Raw genomic sequence first — 18,900 nt, forward strand, 5'->3', positions numbered from 1 at the left:
GTCTGCAAATGGCCAGGGGTAGGAGTGCAGGTTGTTTAACTTTGAAAGGCCTACTGTCACCTTCCCCTGACTGACTCCCCTCCAAGATCTCGTACCCCCTTACACAACACACACAACCCCCCCCCCCCGGAAAGACAGGCGCCACAGGCCTAGCCATTAGTAAATCAACACTATCTCTCTCTCTTTCTCTCTCACTCTCTCTCTTTCTCTCTCGACCTCGCTCTTCTCTCCTTCCCCTTTCCTCGATTTTCACTGTTTCTCTCCTACCTTTCTCCCTCCCTCATGTTCTCCCTGTCTCTGTCTCTCTCCTCACTCTCTTCCCTTTCTCCATTCCTCAGGTTCTCCCGGCCTCTCTTCACTATCTCCCTTCCCCTATTCTCCCACTCTCTCTATCGCCTCCCTTTCCCATCCCTTGTATTCTCCCTGTCTATCTCTCTCCACTCTTTCTAATTTTTACTATTCTCCCTGTCTCTTTCTCGCGCTCATCCCTTTCTTACTTCCCTACTCACCCTGATTCTCTCTCTGTCTCCCGTTCCCCATTCTCCCTCTGTCACTCTGTCTCTTCTCTTACTCCCACCCTGGTGCTCTCCATGTCTATCGCTCTCTCTCTCTCTCTCTCTCACTCGCTCTCTCTCTCTCTCTCCTCTGTTGTGACTGCCTCTTTCTCTCTTCCCCCAATGTCTTCTTCTCCCTGTCTCTCTCCTGCTCTCCTCCCTTTCTGCCTTCCCTTATTTTAAATGTCTCGCCTCCCTTTTTTACTTCCCCTATTTACCATTCCTCTGGTTGCAACTGTTGCTCTCTATTAATCTTAACAGTTTTTCGTTTGACCCCCACTTACACCCCCGTTCACTTCTATCTCATCACTCTCTCAAGCTATCCTTCCCTTTTTCTCACGCATCCTTTCCCTTACCACTTGCCACTTCTCACTTCCCTCTCAATTTCTGCTTTTGTCATATTCTCCCTCCAACGTCTGCCTATCTCTCGATTCATAGACCCTTAACTCTCGCGCCATGGTTTCTCCTCTTCTCTGTCTCCTCCACACCCACTTTCCCTTTCTATTTTGCCGCCCTATCTTTATATCTCACTACACTCCCATGCTGATGCTTCTCTCACTGCTCTCACCCCTCAGATTCTTTCTCTCACGCTCTTTGACCCATTCTTTCATTGTCTTCCTTACATATATTACCTCTTCCTTACTCTCTTGTGTCTTCCTCCATGTTTCAATGGAGCAATTTGTGAACCGGCCTTTCTTTTTATCCTTTGTACTCACCCCAATGCAGGATTTGGATAATGCAACGCTGACTCGCCTGGAGCTGGAACGCAAGATTGCATCTCTTATGGGTGAGATTGAATCTCTCAAGAAGCATCATAAGCAGGTATGTTGTGTCCAAGAACATTGACCCACTCTCTTGAGCAGCTGTCCATAGGCCTACTGACAAGGCCATGTTACAGTCATTCAGGTGGTATATTTATTTTCCTGATGTAGGGTTTATTACTGGCTGCCAATAGTTTCTCAGTCTCAGTTTCTTCCTCAAAGATATGCCACTTCATACTTGTCTGCTGACCATGTACACACCTGCCATCCTGCGTAATACAGGCAATACCATGACTACTTGGAATTGCCTGCAAAGCCCACCAGAGAAAACCAATATAGGACCTTCAATTGGAAAGTGTATCACATCCTGTGGTTTACTATCTTGATGAGAACCTACTTGGGTCCTGGCTGGTTTGGTTTCTGGTCTGTGTGCATGTGTGCTGGCGTGCATGCGTGTGTGTTCATGCGCTCTTTCTCTTCTCCATTTAGGCATTACTTTCATGCTTCACTCAACCAAGCACAATCTGCATCACCCTCTAAAATGTCTTAGGTTGTGCATTCCACCCCATCCAGTTACAATTGCGTCACTACTCAAAAGTATTTGCTACTCACCGCCAAATCACCCGGGACAGCACAAGAACATACATTTGAGAAGGGCCAACCCATTCCTTTTCAGGAACTCATCAGATAATAGCACCCTATCAACCGTGTCCACTCTTGAAAGTTGTCTCTACATCCATGTGAGACCAAGGATCACATGTCCGCCCACGTCTAACAGGACAAGATAACTATATCCCATGTGGAGAATTGTGAAAAAGTCTAGCTCATGCAGATAGCTACCACAAGAGCCCAGCTTCTGCACAAGGGGGATTCAGCTTCCCACACCTCTATGGCCATATATATAAAGACTGTGAAAGCAGACTGGTCGAAGGCATCAATCCCAGAAGAGACATGAGTCAAAACTCACCCGAATTTAGGAGTGCTGACATCTGCTCACAAGTGCTCACAAGTGACTAAGAGGGTATTTACTTTATTCTCTCCTGGGCATTGTCAGAGTACAGCACAACCTGAGAGAGGAGACTTCTAATCGTGTTTTCAGAAAAGGACTGAAGACACACTTGTTTAATTAAACACCTGATGGCTTCCTGAACGCTTTTCTATACTCGCTCTTTGCTCTTGTGGCTTGATAGCCTATGTATGCTCCATGTTTGTCAGTGCCCTTAAGCCTTAGGGTCAGTGGTCTCTGCGCTATACAAATGTCTAAATAAAATAAATACATAAATAACCCCTGAGCTAGTGCAAGTCTCATTGCCATGCATGATGAGTTTACAAAGGCTCATGTTGTATCTTTATGCTTGAACTGACCACCATCCTATGTCTAAGTGCTCATAGGTTTTGCGAATAGGGGAAGAGAAGCATAGCTTCCACCCCACAGCAGACTGGACCGGAACCACCACACCATCAGCTAAAGGGCCAGACCCCACCAATTGGGGAACAATCTGCTGGCCACTCTCCTTCAAACCACAGGAGAAATAACCTGTGGCCCAATCAACCAATCATGGTGGCCAGTCCTCATGAGGACATGCTTCCACCATAACACTGTACACAAGGTTGGCAAGCACTGTGTAATGTCTGCAAGGTGACATGTGGCACTATACAAAACAATACGTCAATGGTGGTGAGGCAGCACTCTCTGAGAAGCCGTGACGAGAACGCAACATGTAAGTCTTCTATTTCAAGCCACACTGTGAGTCCTTCAAAACCACCACAGGTAGAGCAGCATGGGTGTAGCATTGGAGTTGCTGATGGACATGAAAGCAGAGATGAAATTAAACTTCTTTCTTTATTCCCTTTCATCTACATACTAACTTACCTGTTCCTTTCGCTCCTCCCCTCTCCCACGTCATGCCCCGCATGACTCCTGTCTCTGCCTTAAAGAGACAGTGCCCCACAACATCCCCCTCGGAAAAATGTCCCAACGTCCACCTAGCACTCTTCCACTAGGCGAAGCGGCTTCCTGATGATGCGCTGGGCCTGGCTCTTGCATCGCCATCCTGAATTACCCTGTCTGCTCCAGTCGGCTCCAACTGGTGGAAAGGGGTTTCTTCTGGGGGAGTCCACAGCTCATCCGGTGACTCACCAGGCTGGGGATCAGGATCAGGAGGCAGAGGCCTTTCATCCTCCTTCATGTCGACGTGTTTGAAGAGGGAGCTGTTCCTTGTCACTTCCTTTTCAGCGTTGGCAGCCGTGACCATGGTTTCTTTGACAGATGTGATCTGCAGTGGCTTTGGTGCAAATATGGAATCAGTCTTTCTTGACAACGCTTGCTGCACCGACACTTCCTCTCTGACGTGGAACTCTCTGGGCCTTGCTTCTCTTCTCTCATCAGTGTCTACTCGTGTTTTCTCTTTCCACTCTGTATCTCTACTTATTACCGCCTGATCCACTTCTGGCTGGGTCATGAAGTGTCTCACAATTTGTGTGCGAATATCATCATTTCAGCCGGAGTCTTGTTGATTGCCCCGTGAAGCATGTTGCAAAAGTCACGGAGCAGGTGACAGAGTGCCTGATGCGGGTCAGTACCCTCAATGCGGGCTCTTTTCAGCGTCTTCTTGATCAAGGCCATAAACCTCTCGGCCATACCATCGGCTTGTGGCCAGTGAGGTGTGATCATCTGATGGTTGAAGTCCATGTGTTTCATGAAGGTCACGAACTTGTGCCCACTGAATGGGGGTCCTTTATCAGATTTGATGGTGACCAGGATTCCCCATTCACTTACTACCTCATCAGAGATGGTGGCCACGTGGGAGAAAGCTATGGAAGTTGTTGTCTTCACGATGGGGAATCTTGAATGCTCATATATGAACAGCAGGAGGTACTCCCCGACTCTAGGGGTGCATAGAAATCAACAGCAACCCTTTCCCAGGGATGGTCAGGGATGTGTGTGGGTTGGATTGGGACCGGGATTTCTGCTCTGGCCGTGCATTGGCACGCTAAGCAGTTATTCACCCAGCGGTCGACCATTGAGTCCAGGAAGGGAAACCACACATGACACCAGAGCTGCCTTTTTGTGTTCTCGGCACCTCAGTGTCCTTTGTGCGCTGTCTTGATGAACTCTGTTCTGAGGGTCGCAGGGATGATGAGTCGGCACCCCTTAAGTATTATTACTTTATCTTTTAAGGCCAGCTCCTTGTGTATCTTGGTGAGTCTTTCCAATTCATCCCTGCACGCTCCAGGATGGTTTAGCACAGCCCAGCGATAGTCCTTCCACCTGTTGTTCTCCATCAGGCTGATCGCCAGCGCCATGGAGGGGTCCGCCGCAGAAGGGGAGGCGACTGCTTCTAGTGATATAGCGAGCGGGAGCGCATATGAGGTCACATAGTTGATATACTTTCTGTCCTCAGGTCTGGATATTGGCTTGCCTTCAGGATGCCTTGACAAGTAATCAGCCGGGTTGTTTTCGCCTCCTGGTCTGTGAATGGTTTCAAAGTCATATTTTGGAGCCTGATGCCCCACCGCTCTTTTCTGGGGGGCATTTTGGTCCTAGGGTTCCCGAATAGGGAGAGCAGCGCCTGATGGTCTGTAATGAGTGTGAACGTTTTCCCTATAATAAAGTTGTGGAAGTGCTTGCATGCCCACACAGCGGCCAGGCTCTCCTTCTCAGCCTGTGAGTAGGCAGACTCGGGCAGGGCCAGTGCCCTGCTGGTGTAGGCAACGATGTGCCTGGGATGTGAGTCAACTCCATTAGTCTGGGCGAGTATGGTGCCAATCCCCACCGGACTCACGTCCACAACTATCTCGGTATGCCACTATGGGTCAAAGTACGCCAGCCTCCGGGCTTCCACCAGTGCTAGTTTAATGGTGTTGAATGCCTCCTGACATTCAATTGACCAGGTGAATGCAGTGTCCTTCTGGAGTAGGCAGCTCAGTGGCTCGGTGATGGAGGCATAGTGCGGGATATAACGGCTGCAGTACCCTGCCATCCCCAGAAATTATCGCACATCAGCCACCTGGGTAGGTTCCTGCAGGTTAAAAGTGGTAGAGACCTTGTCAGGATCCAGCATCATCCCGTCCGAAGAGAAGATATGCCCAAAAAAGTTTAGTTTAGCTTTGCTGAATTGACATTTGTCAATGTTCAGGGTAAGGTCTGCTCCTTGGACAGCTGTGCAGGTAGCAAGCAGGTCATTGTAGTGTTATTCACGAGAACTTCCAAAGACTATGATGTTGTTGCTGTAATTCAGGGCCCCTCGCATTGGTCTGATGATTTGCCTGATGGCCTCGTGAAAGATTTTGGCTGCTGAAGAGATACCAAAGTTGAGGCATGTGTAACAAAACAGGCCATCATGGGCTGCGAAGGTGGTGATGCCCCTCGACTCTGGATGCAGAACCACCTGATGGTAACCTCGGTTAAGGTCCAGTTTGGAAAAAATAACTGTTCAGCTAGACGATCATATCTTCGATTCGAGGTCATGGGTGGCGTTCCCTCTGGATGGCAGTGTTGCCCATTCTCATGTCCACAGAGAGTCTTAGACTCCCCCTTCCTTGGCCACAATCACTAGCGGTGAGACCCATGGGGTTGGGCCGGTGGCTGGTTCAATGATGTCATCATCCAAAAACTGCATAAATTCCCTTGAGACTGCAGCTTGCAGGTGAAAACCTACCCTCCTCGGATGCTGGGGGACGGGTCGAACTAACATGTCGACGTGCAGCTTGACGGGGGGACCTTTCATCCTTTCAAACCCTTTCCAGAAGAGCGGGAATTCTACCAGGATCATGTCCTTCGTGATGGGGTTGCCGACTACGTGCGCGTATCCCATTGTGCAGATGAGTTCCTTCGGGCAGTCTGGGGGTGCTGTTGATTGTATTGCGTCTCCTTCAAGGACGTGTATGTCAATGAGTCCTAGGCCAGACTCCATGTGGAAACTCAGGAGGCATCTCCCTTTAGTTGGGCTTCGGATCACATGGATGATTATAGCAGTACAATATAGTACAATTATGTTTACTCAAATGCGAACCGTTAATGTTAACGGTCTGTTAGAACAGACAGAGGTATGAGCCCTTTACATGTTTTTGTCCATATGGATTAGAATAACTATACAGGTCCAAGATGGCCGCTAGCATTTCAGCTAGGTAGAGGATTACCTCCAAAATAAATCACATGACTTTGATCACATGAGTACCCAAAAAGAGTACAAATAGAAGAAGGCTTGCATTAAACAAATTGATTCAGTTCACCTGAGGAAGTCTCTGCATAGGGGTGGAATGTGTGGCGCAGACAGATCACTGTTATGCTGCTTAATAGAGTAATGATGATGTTTTTAATATAATAAAGCTATTTGCACTGAAATAGTTGGATTGAGTGCTTTGTAAGTTTGACATTGCAAAGGTTAGCCTTTAGCCCTATAACAAAGCACCGGCTGTTAGTAGGCATTGTGCACCACAGTAAAGGCAATAAGAGTGGATATATATATATATATATACACAAAGTAGAAGCGTCAGTGCATACTTGGCGCCACTGACTCATCCTCAACCCCTCCGCACATCTGCTTGGACAACATGTTCCCTTTTCTTTCTGTACAAAGGGTCACACCAGCCTTGCCCTGCAGTCCTTCTGAGGGCTACTCAAGCAGGCAAATCTTTCTTTGTGTTACTTATGCCAATGGCAGCAGTGCATAGTATACATTCCCGTAACATTACATAACTTATATTAATGCTTGTCCCCTGTGTCTGGGATTCTCCTGTTCTCTTTCTTGTAATAGTCTTCTGTCTCCCTCTGTTGGCCTTCTTAATGCACAGACTCAGTGTAAGAAGTGTCACTTTAGTCTCAATCTCTTTTTCTGTTTAAATCTTAAATTCCTTTGCATTCTGAAACCTGGATCTTTTCCACTGACACTGTTGTTCCAGCTTCCTTCTCTACTTCCTGTACTTCCTTCTCCCATTCCCCTTGTCTGCAGCATCCTGTACCATTCTTCCTTTATCCGTCTTCCTCCTCCAGTTCACCCATCCTTTCCCTCTTTTGAATATCACTTTGCTACTTTCTCAAAGCCTTACTCCCTTTCCTTTCTTATTATTTATTGCTCTACTAGTTCCATTTCTTTATTTTGTGATGACCTTTGTGCTTTACTCTCTCTCGTTCTTCCTTTTTCTTCTCTGTTTTTCCTACTCGGCGACTCCAATCGCCATCTCTCCTCTACCCATGCCTCCTGCCTCCTGCTGCCCCTCCTTGCTTCTTATCGTCTCTAGTCCTTTCCATTTCCTCCCTTTCACACCTCAGGTTCTTCTCTCGATCTGGTCTTTTCGTCTCAAGATTCGGTCTCTACCATCTGGCTACTCCTTTGTATCTCTCTGATCATGCCTTCCTCTTATTTTCCTTTTCCTTTTCCTCTCATGTTCCTCCTCTTGCTCCTGCTTTTTCTTCCAATTTAACTTCTTTTTCTCATTGTAATCTAAGGAACATTTGTCCTTTGTCCTTTCTACCTTCTCTTACTTCCCCCTTACCTCCTCTAATCACATTTGCCTTGTACTCTCCTGATATGGCAATTACTTCTCTCTACTACCGTGGCTTCCACCGTTAATGCTGTTCTTCCTCTTCGATCCTTTGTTCCCACTAAGAAACCTCATCAACCTTGGATATCCCCCTAACTTCGTTCTTTACATGTCTCTCTTAGGCGTGCGGAACGGCGTTGGAGGAAATATCCCTCTCCTTCTGATCTCTCCTCTCTTACTTCTCTTCACTCTCTCTATATGACACAGCTCTTTTTCAAGCCAAATCTTCCTACTATTCAGACCTCATTCAACAATACTCTTCCCACCCTCGAAGTCTCTTCCAACTAGGGGATCATTTACTTTCTCCTCCTCCTCCTCACACTGCCTCTCTTTACACTCTAGATATGTCTCACTTTTTCTCTGCCAAGATACTGCTACTGTGCGCCTCCTTACCCTCTTCTCTCTCCCCTCTAAATTGTCTCATTATCTTCACTGTCACTCTTGGCTTCCCCTTGAGCAAGTTGGTTTCCATTCTACACACTGCTTTAATCTATGTCACTAATTATCTTCTCTCTTCTAGACACTCTAAAAATTTGTCTATTCTCATCCTATTCTATCTTTCTGTGGCATTTGATACTGTTGATCACGCTACCCTTGTCTCCTCCCTTTCTTGACTGGGTTTTTCTGACTCTGTCCTGCATTGGTTCTCTTCTATCTTTCTAAACGCACCTTTGTTGTTTCTTGGTCCAGTTCTTATTCCCCGCCCTCATCTCTTCTGTATGCGGTCCGCCAGGGTTTAGTTCTTGGCCCCCTCCTCTTTTCTCTTTATACTGTCACTCTCTCTGACGTCATCTCTAAATGTGGGTTTTCTTTTCACTTCTACGTTGACGACAAGTAGATTTTCCTATGCTTCTCTGACTTTTCTGACACTGTGCACACTTCTCTCTCCTCTTGTCTGACTGCAATGCAGCAAAGGATTCCTCTCGATGCCTTCATCTGAACCCCTCGAAGACGGAAATCCTCTTCTTTCTTCTTCCTCTGCTCTTTCTCCGACTGTTTCTGCTCTTTCATTCACCATGTCCTTATGCCTTTTTCTAACCCTGCTCGCAATCTAGGTAGGCGTAACTTTCGACCTTACCATCTCCTTCTCTCACCACATTCATTCTACTGTCCGCACCTGTCACTTTCACCTATTTAAAGGCATGGTCTGGTAAAAAAATGTATTTAAAAAATAGATAGGCAACATAAAAAAAATACTAGCATTCTCTTTTTTAAAACTTCCTATGTAAAATGTTGAGCTATTCAAGCTCAAAATTCGCAAAAGCAAGCACATGGGCGCATCCATTTTGTGAAATGGATGCCCTCCTGTGCTGGCTTTCGCTTTTGCGGCACTAATGAAGGAAAAGCCAGCCAGCTGTAGTAAAGAAAAGCTACCGCTGGGTGGCTTTCCCTTCATTAGTGCTGTACGCGGAGGACGGGGACCGGAGACCAGAGCAGGAAAGCTGCAGCTGAATCTCGGTAAGTGCTATTTATTTTTTTTAAAAAATAAGCACTAGCTGCAGTTTTTTTTCTAAGTTTTCCGGGCTGGAGGAGCCCGGAAAACTTAGAAATAAAACCGCAGCTTTAAAAACGTCATATTTATGTTTGCGGTCGCTTTTGAAGCGACCGCAAACATAAATACAACGTTACTGTGTTGGAAAACGCTGCGGTTTTTCTTTCCAAGTTTCTCAGGCTCCTCCGGCTCGGAGGAGCCTGAGAAACTCCGAAACAAAAATCGCAGCGTTTTCCAACACAACCGCATTTTGTTTCTGAATGAATCTGCTTTCCCATTTGGGGCTCTCGGGAGCCCGAGAGCCCCAAATCGGAAAGCAGATTCAGGCAGAAACAATGCAGCATTGCGGAAAACAACCGTGTTGTTTCTGCCTGAATCTGCTTTCCCATTTGGGGCTCTCCGGCTCAGGGAGCCCGAAAGCCCCAAATGGGAAAGCAGATTCAGGCAGAAACAACGCACCATTGCGGAAAACAACCGTGTTGTTTCTGCCTGAATCTGCTTTCCCATTTGGGGCTCTCGGGCTCGGGGAGCCTGAGAGCCCCAAATGGGTAAGCAGATTCAGGCAGAAACAACGCACCATTGCGGAAAACAACCGTGTTGTTTCTGTCTAAAACTGCTTTCCCATTTGGGGCTCTCAGGCTCGGGGAGCCCGAGAGCCCCAAATGGGAAAGCGGATTTAGGCAGAAACAACGCAGCATTTAGCATTTCCCATTTGGGGCTCTCGGGCTCGCCACGGGCAGCCCGAGAGCCCCAAATGGGAAATCAGCTGTAGGCAGAAACACTACGCGGCATGTCAACACAACCGCGTTGTGTTTCTGCCTGCTGTGGCTTTCACTTTGGGTCTCCGGTGCTCCTGGTAGCACCGGAGACCCAAAGTGATAGCCACAGCAGGCAGAAACACAACGCGGTTGTGTTGGAAAACGCTGCTGTTTTTCTTTCCGAGTTTCTCAGGCTCCTCCGAGCCGGAGGAGCCTGAGAAACTTGGAAAGAAAAACCGCAGCGTTTTCCAACACAATAACGTTGTATTTATGTTTGCGGTCGCTTCAAAAGCGACCGCAAACATAAATACAACGTTTTTAAAGCTGCGGTTTTATTTCTAAGTTTTCCGGGCTCCTCCAGCCCGGAAAAGTTAGAAAATAAACCGCAGCTAGTGCTTATTTTTAAAAAAAAATAAATAGCACTTACCGAGATTCAGCTGCAGCTTTCCTGCTCTGATCTCTGGTCCCCGTCCTCCGCGTACAGCACTAATGAAGGGAAAGCCACCCAGCGGTAGCTTTTGTTTACTACAGCTGGCTGGCTTTTCCTTCATTAGTGCCGCAAAAGCAAAAGCCAGCACAGGAGGGCATCCATTTCACAAAATGGATGTGCCCATGTGCTTGCTTTTGCAAATTTTGAGCTTGAATAGCTCAAAATTTTACATAGGAAGTTTTAAAAAAGAGAATGCAAGGTGACATGTGGCACTATACAAAACAATACGTCAATGGTGGTGAGGCAGCACTCTCTGAGAAGCCGTGACGAGAACGCAACATGTAAGTCTTCTATTTCAAGCCACACTGTGAGTCCTTCAAAACCACCACAGGTAGAGCAGCATGGGTGTAGCATTGGAGTTGCTGATGGACATGAAAGCAGAGATGAAATTAAACTTCTTTCTTTATTCCCTTTCATCTACATACTAACTTACCTGTTCCTTTCGCTCCTCCCCTCTCCCACGTCATGCCCCGCATGACTCCTGTCTCTGCCTTAAAGAGACAGTGCCCCACAACATCCCCCTCGGAAAAATGTCCCAACGTCCACCTAGCACTCTTCCACTAGGCGAAGCGGCTTCCTGATGATGCGCTGGGCCTGGCTCTTGCATCGCCATCCTGAATTACCCTGTCTGCTCCAGTCGGCTCCAACTGGTGGAAAGGGGTTTCTTCTGGGGGAGTCCACAGCTCATCCGGTGACTCACCAGGCTGGGGATCAGGATCAGGAGGCAGAGGCCTTTCATCCTCCTTCATGTCGACGTGTTTGAAGAGGGAGCTGTTCCTTGTCACTTCCTTTTCAGCGTTGGCAGCCGTGACCATGGTTTCTTTGACAGATGTGATCTGCAGTGGCTTTGGTGCAAATATGGAATCAGTCTTTCTTGACAACGCTTGCTGCACCGACACTTCCTCTCTGACGTGGAACTCTCTGGGCCTTGCTTCTCTTCTCTCATCAGTGTCTACTCGTGTTTTCTCTTTCCACTCTGTATCTCTACTTATTACCGCCTGATCCACTTCTGGCTGGGTCATGAAGTGTCTCACAATTTGTGTGCGAATATCATCATTTCAGCCGGAGTCTTGTTGATTGCCCCGTGAAGCATGTTGCAAAAGTCACGGAGCAGGTGACAGAGTGCCTGATGCGGGTCAGTACCCTCAATGCGGGCTCTTTTCAGCGTCTTCTTGATCAAGGCCATAAACCTCTCGGCCATACCATCGGCTTGTGGCCAGTGAGGTGTGATCATCTGATGGTTGAAGTCCATGTGTTTCATGAAGGTCACGAACTTGTGCCCACTGAATGGGGGTCCTTTATCAGATTTGATGGTGACCAGGATTCCCCATTCACTTACTACCTCATCAGAGATGGTGGCCACGTGGGAGAAAGCTATGGAAGTTGTTGTCTTCACGATGGGGAATCTTGAATGCTCATATATGAACAGCAGGAGGTACTCCCCGACTCTAGGGGTGCATAGAAATCAACAGCAACCCTTTCCCAGGGATGGTCAGGGATGTGTGTGGGTTGGATTGGGACCGGGATTTCTGCTCTGGCCGTGCATTGGCACGCTAAGCAGTTATTCACCCAGCGGTCGACCATTGAGTCCAGGAAGGGAAACCACACATGACACCAGAGCTGCCTTTTTGTGTTCTCGGCACCTCAGTGTCCTTTGTGCGCTGTCTTGATGAACTCTGTTCTGAGGGTCGCAGGGATGATGAGTCGGCACCCCTTAAGTATTATTACTTTATCTTTTAAGGCCAGCTCCTTGTGTATCTTGGTGAGTCTTTCCAATTCATCCCTGCACGCTCCAGGATGGTTTAGCACAGCCCAGCGATAGTCCTTCCACCTGTTGTTCTCCATCAGGCTGATCGCCAGCGCCATGGAGGGGTCCGCCGCAGAAGGGGAGGCGACTGCTTCTAGTGATATAGCGAGCGGGAGCGCATATGAGGTCACATAGTTGATATACTTTCTGTCCTCAGGTCTGGATATTGGCTTGCCTTCAGGATGCCTTGACAAGTAATCAGCCGGGTTGTTTTCGCCTCCTGGTCTGTGAATGGTTTCAAAGTCATATTTTGGAGCCTGATGCCCCACCGCTCTTTTCTGGGGGGCATTTTGGTCCTAGGGTTCCCGAATAGGGAGAGCAGCGCCTGATGGTCTGTAATGAGTGTGAACGTTTTCCCTATAATAAAGTTGTGGAAGTGCTTGCATGCCCACACAGCGGCCAGGCTCTCCTTCTCAGCCTGTGAGTAGGCAGACTCGGGCAGGGCCAGTGCCCTGCTGGTGTAGGCAACGATGTGCCTGGGATGTGAGTCAACTCCATTAGTCTGGGCGAGTATGGTGCCAATCCCCACCGGACTCACGTCCACAACTATCTCGGTATGCCACTATGGGTCAAAGTACGCCAGCCTCCGGGCTTCCACCAGTGCTAGTTTAATGGTGTTGAATGCCTCCTGACATTCAATTGACCAGGTGAATGCAGTGTCCTTCTGGAGTAGGCAGCTCAGTGGCTCGGTGATGGAGGCATAGTGCGGGATATAACGGCTGCAGTACCCTGCCATCCCCAGAAATTATCGCACATCAGCCACCTGGGTAGGTTCCTGCAGGTTAAAAGTGGTAGAGACCTTGTCAGGATCCAGCATCATCCCGTCCGAAGAGAAGATATGCCCAAAAAAGTTTAGTTTAGCTTTGCTGAATTGACATTTGTCAATGTTCAGGGTAAGGTCTGCTCCTTGGACAGCTGTGCAGGTAGCAAGCAGGGCATTGTAGTGTTATTCACGAGAACTTCCAAAGACTATGATGTTGTTGCTGTAATTCAGGGCCCCTCGCATTGGTCTGATGATTTGCCTGATGGCCTCGTGAAAGATTTTGGCTGCTGAAGAGATACCAAAGTTGAGGCATGTGTAACAAAACAGGCCATCATGGGCTGCGAAGGTGGTGATGCCCCTCGACTCTGGATGCAGAACCACCTGATGGTAACCTCGGTTAAGGTCCAGTTTGGAAAAAATAACTGTTCAGCTAGACGATCATATCTTCGATTCGAGGTCATGGGTGGCGTTCCCTCTGGATGGCAGTGTTGCCCATTCTCATGTCCACAGAGAGTCTTAGACTCCCCCTTCCTTGGCCACAATCACTAGCGGTGAGACCCATGGGGTTGGGCCGGTGGCTGGTTCAATGATGTCATCATCCAAAAACTGCATAAATTCCCTTGAGACTGCAGCTTGCAGGTGAAAACCTACCCTCCTCGGATGCTGGGGGACGGGTCGAACTAACATGTCGACGTGCAGCTTGACGGGGGGACCTTTCATCCTTTCAAACCCTTTCCAGAAGAGCGGGAATTCTACCAGGATCATGTCCTTCGTGATGGGGTTGCCGACTACGTGCGCGTATCCCATTGTGCAGATGAGTTCCTTCGGGCAGTCTGGGGGTGCTGTTGATTGTATTGCGTCTCCTTCAAGGACGTGTATGTCAATGAGTCCTAGGCCAGACTCCATGTGGAAACTCAGGAGGCATCTCCCTTTAGTTGGGCTTCGGATCACATGGATGATTATAGCAGTACAATATAGTACAATTATGTTTACTCAAATGCGAACCGTTAATGTTAACGGTCTGTTAGAACAGACAGAGGTATGAGCCCTTTACATGTTTTTGTCCATATGGATTAGAATAACCATACAGGTCCAAGATGGCCGCTAGCATTTCAGCTAGGTAGAGGATTACCTCCAAAATAAATCACATGACTTTGATCACATGAGTACCCAAAAAGAGTACAAATAGAAGAAGGCTTGCATTAAACAAATTGATTCAGTTCACCTGAGGAAGTCTCTGCATAGGGGTGGAATGTGTGGCGCAGACAGATCACTGTTATGCTGCTTAATAGAGTAATGATGATGTTTTTAATATAATAAAGCTATTTGCACTGAAATAGTTGGATTGAGTGCTTTGTAAGTTTGACATTGCAAAGGTTAGCCTTTAGCCCTATAACAAAGCACCGGCTGTTAGTAGGCATTGTGCACCACAGTAAAGGCAATAAGAGTGGATATATATATATATATATATATACACAAAGTAGAAGCGTCAGTGCATACTTGGCGCCACTGACTCATCCTCAACCCCTCCGCACATCTGCTTGGACAACATGTTCCCTTTTCTTTCTGTACAAAGGGTCACACCAGCCTTGCCCTGCAGTCCTTCTGAGGGCTACTCAAGCAGGCAAATCTTTCTTTGTGTTACTTATGCCAATGGCAGCAGTGCATAGTATACATTCCCGTAACATTACATAACTTATATTAATGCTTGTCCCCTGTGTCTGGGATTCTCCTGTTCTCTTTCTTGTAATAGTCTTCTGTCTCCCTCTGTTGGCCTTCTTAATGCACAGACTCAGTGTAAGAAGTGTCACTTTAGTCTCAATCTCTTTTTCTGTTTAAATCTTAAATTCCTTTGCATTCTGAAACCTGGATCTTTTCCACTGACACTGTTGTTCCAGCTTCCTTCTCTACTTCCTGTACTTCCTTCTCCCATTCCCCTTGTCTGCAGCATCCTGTACCATTCTTCCTTTATCCGTCTTCCTCCTCCAGTTCACCCATCCTTTCCCTCTTTTGAATATCACTTTGCTACTTTCTCAAAGCCTTACTCCCTTTCCTTTCTTATTATTTATTGCTCTACTAGTTCCATTTCTTTATTTTGTGATGACCTTTGTGCTTTACTCTCTCTCGTTCTTCCTTTTTCTTCTCTGTTTTTCCTACTCGGCGACTCCAATCGCCATCTCTCCTCTACCCATGCCTCCTGCCTCCTGCTGCCCCTCCTTGCTTCTTATCGTCTCTAGTCCTTTCCATTTCCTCCCTTTCACACCTCAGGTTCTTCTCTCGATCTGGTCTTTTCGTCTCAAGATTCGGTCTCTACCATCTGGCTACTCCTTTGTATCTCTCTGATCATGCCTTCCTCTTATTTTCCTTTTCCTTTTCCTCTCATGTTCCTCCTCTTGCTCCTGCTTTTTCTTCCAATTTAACTTCTTTTTCTCATTGTAATCTAAGGAACATTTGTCCTTTGTCCTTTCTACCTTCTCTTACTTCCCCCTTACCTCCTCTAATCACATTTGCCTTGTACTCTCCTGATATGGCAATTACTTCTCTCTACTACCGTGGCTTCCACCGTTAATGCTGTTCTTCCTCTTCGATCCTTTGTTCCCACTAAGAAACCTCATCAACCTTGGATATCCCCCTAACTTCGTTCTTTGCATGTCTCTCTTAGGCGTGCGGAACGGCGTTGGAGGAAATATCCCTCTCCTTCTGATCTCTCCTCTCTTACTTCTCTTCACTCTCTCTATATGACACAGCTCTTTTTCAAGCCAAATCTTCCTACTATTCAGACCTCATTCAACAATACTCTTCCCACCCTCGAAGTCTCTTCCAACTAGGGGATCATTTACTTTCTCCTCCTCCTCCTCACACTGCCTCTCTTTACACTCTAGATATGTCTCACTTTTTCTCTGCCAAGATACTGCTACTGTGCGCCTCCTTACCCTCTTCTCTCTCCCCTCTAAATTGTCTCATTATCTTCACTGTCACTCTTGGCTTCCCCTTGAGCAAGTTGGTTTCCATTCTACACACTGCTTTAATCTATGTCACTAATTATCTTCTCTCTTCTAGACACTCTAAAAATGTGTCTATTCTCATCCTATTCTATCTTTCTGTGGCATTTGATACTGTTGATCACGCTACCCTTGTCTCCTCCCTTTCTTGACTGGGTTTTTCTGACTCTGTCCTGCATTGGTTCTCTTCTATCTTTCTAAACGCACCTTTGTTGTTTCTTGGTCCAGTTCTTATTCCCCGCCCTCATCTCTTCTGTATGCGGTCCGCCAGGGTTTAGTTCTTGGCCCCCTCCTCTTTTCTCTTTATACTGTCACTCTCTCTGACGTCATCTCTAAATGTGGGTTTTCTTTTCACTTCTACGTTGACGACAAGTAGATTTTCCTATGCTTCTCTGACTTTTCTGACACTGTGCACACTTCTCTCTCCTCTTGTCTGACTGCAATGCAGCAAAGGATTCCTCTCGATGCCTTCATCTGAACCCCTCGAAGACGGAAATCCTCTTCTTTCTTCTTCCTCTGCTCTTTCTCCGACTGTTTCTGCTCTTTCATTCACCATGTCCTTATGCCTTTTTCTAACCCTGCTCGCAATCTAGGTAGGCGTAACTTTCGACCTTACCATCTCCTTCTCTCACCACATTCATTCTACTGTCCGCACCTGTCACTTTCACCTATTTAAAGGCATGGTCTGGTAAAAAAATGTATTTAAAAAATAGATAGGCAACATAAAAAAAATACTAGCATTCTCTTTTTTAAAACTTCCTATGTAAAATGTTGAGCTATTCAAGCTCAAAATTCGCAAAAGCAAGCACATGGGCGCATCCATTTTGTGAAATGGATGCCCTCCTGTGCTGGCTTTCGCTTTTGCGGCACTAATGAAGGAAAAGCCAGCCAGCTGTAGTAAAGAAAAGCTACCGCTGGGTGGCTTTCCCTTCATTAGTGCTGTACGCGGAGGACGGGGACCGGAGACCAGAGCAGGAAAGCTGCAGCTGAATCTCGGTAAGTGCTATTTATTTTTTTAATAAAATAAGCACTAGCTGCAGTTTTTTTTCTAAGTTTTCCGGGCTGGAGGAGCCCAGAAAACTTAGAAATAAAACCGCAGCTTTAAAAACGTCATATTTATGTTTGCGGTCGCTTTTGAAGCGACCGCAAACATTAATACAACGTTACTGTGTTGGAAAACGCTGCGGTTTTTCTTTCCAAGTTTCTCAGGCTCCTCCGGCTCGGAGGAGCCTGAGAAACTCCGAAACAAAAACCGCAGCATTTTCCAACACAACCGCATTTTGTTTCTGAATGAATCTGCTTTCCCATTTGGGGCTCTCGGGAGCCCGAGAGCCCCAAATCGGAAAGCAGATTCAGGCAGAAACAATGCAGCATTGCGGAAAACAACCGTGTTGTTTCTGCCTGAATCTGCTTTCCCATTTGGGGCTCTCGGGCTCAGGGAGCCCGAAAGCCCCAAATGGGAAAGCAGATTCAGGCAGAAACAACGCACCATTGCGGAAAACAACCGTGTTGTTTCTGCCTGAATCTGCTTTCCCATTTGGGGCTCTCGGGCTCGGGGAGCCTGAGAGCCCTAAATGGGTAAGCAGATTCAGGCAGAAACAACGCACCATTGCGGAAAACAACCGTGTTGTTTCTGTCTAAAACTGCTTTCCCATTTGGGGCTCTCAGGCTCGGGGAGCCCGAGAGCCCCAAATGGGAAAGCGGATTTAGGCAGAAACAACGCAGCATTTAGCATTTCCCATTTGGGGCTCTCGGGCTCGCCACGGGCAGCCCGAGAGCCCCAAATGGGAAATCAGCTGTAGGCAGAAACACTACGCGGCATGTCAACACAACCGCGTTGTGTTTCTGCCTGCTGTGGCTTTCACTTTGGGTCTCCGGTGCTCCCCTGGTAGCACCGGAGACCCAAAGTGATAGCCACAGCAGGCAGAAACACAACGCGGTTGTGTTGGAAAACGCTGCTGTTTTTCTTTCCGAGTTTCTCAGGCTCCTCCGAGCCGGAGGAGCCTGAGAAACTTGGAAAGAAAAACCGCAGCGTTTTCCAACACAATAACGTTGTATTTATGTTTGCGGTCGCTTCAAAAGCGACCGCAAACATAAATACAACGTTTTTAAAGCTGCGGTTTTATTTCTAAGTTTTCCGGGCTCCTCCAGCCCGGAAAAGTTAGAAAATAAACCGCAGCTAGTGCTTATTTTTAAAAAAAAATAAATAGCACTTACCGAGATTCAGCTGCAGCTTTCCTGCTCTGATCTCTGGTCCCCGTCCTCCGCGTACAGCACTAATGAAGGGAAAGCCACCCAGCGGTAGCTTTTGTTTACTACAGCTGGCTGGCTTTTCCTTCATTAGTGCCGCAAAAGCAAAAGCCAGCACAGGAGGGCATCCATTTCACAAAATGGATGTGCCCATGTGCTTGCTTTTGCAAATTTTGAGCTTGAATAGCTCAAAATTTTACATAGGAAGTTTTAAAAAAGAGAATGCTAGTATTTTTTTTTTTATGTTGCCTATCTATTTTTTAAATAAACATTTTTACCAGACCATGCCTTTAATATCCAAACAATGCCTCTGTCTGCTTCTAAAACTCTAATTTCTGTTTTCATCTTCTCTCATCGTTTCTATTGTTCTGACTTGTTTGGCCTTCCTATCAACTCTCCCCACTCCGTTCTGTTTACCATCTTCTGATTCAGACTTGTCTCTATCTTGCTCCATGTGCCTCCATCCACCTGCCTCCA

General features: G+C 47.1%; 1 protein-coding gene across 1 annotated transcript in view; it reads left to right on the forward strand.

The window, feature by feature from the left end:
- LOC138582483 (peripherin-like) overlaps positions 1-18,900 on the forward strand; it is a 115,713-nt gene that overhangs the window by 29,311 nt on the left and 67,502 nt on the right. The window contains exon 3 of the mRNA XM_069653809.1: positions 1,281-1,376. Within this exon, the coding sequence (XP_069509910.1) occupies positions 1,281-1,376 (96 nt within the window). The remainder of the gene's footprint in view (positions 1-1,280; positions 1,377-18,900) is intronic.

Source organism: Ambystoma mexicanum, chromosome 3q, assembly GCF_040938575.1.
Source record: "Ambystoma mexicanum isolate Mex_15411 chromosome 3q, UKY_AmexF1_1, whole genome shotgun sequence".
NCBI classification, from domain to species: domain Eukaryota; kingdom Metazoa; phylum Chordata; class Amphibia; order Caudata; family Ambystomatidae; genus Ambystoma; species Ambystoma mexicanum.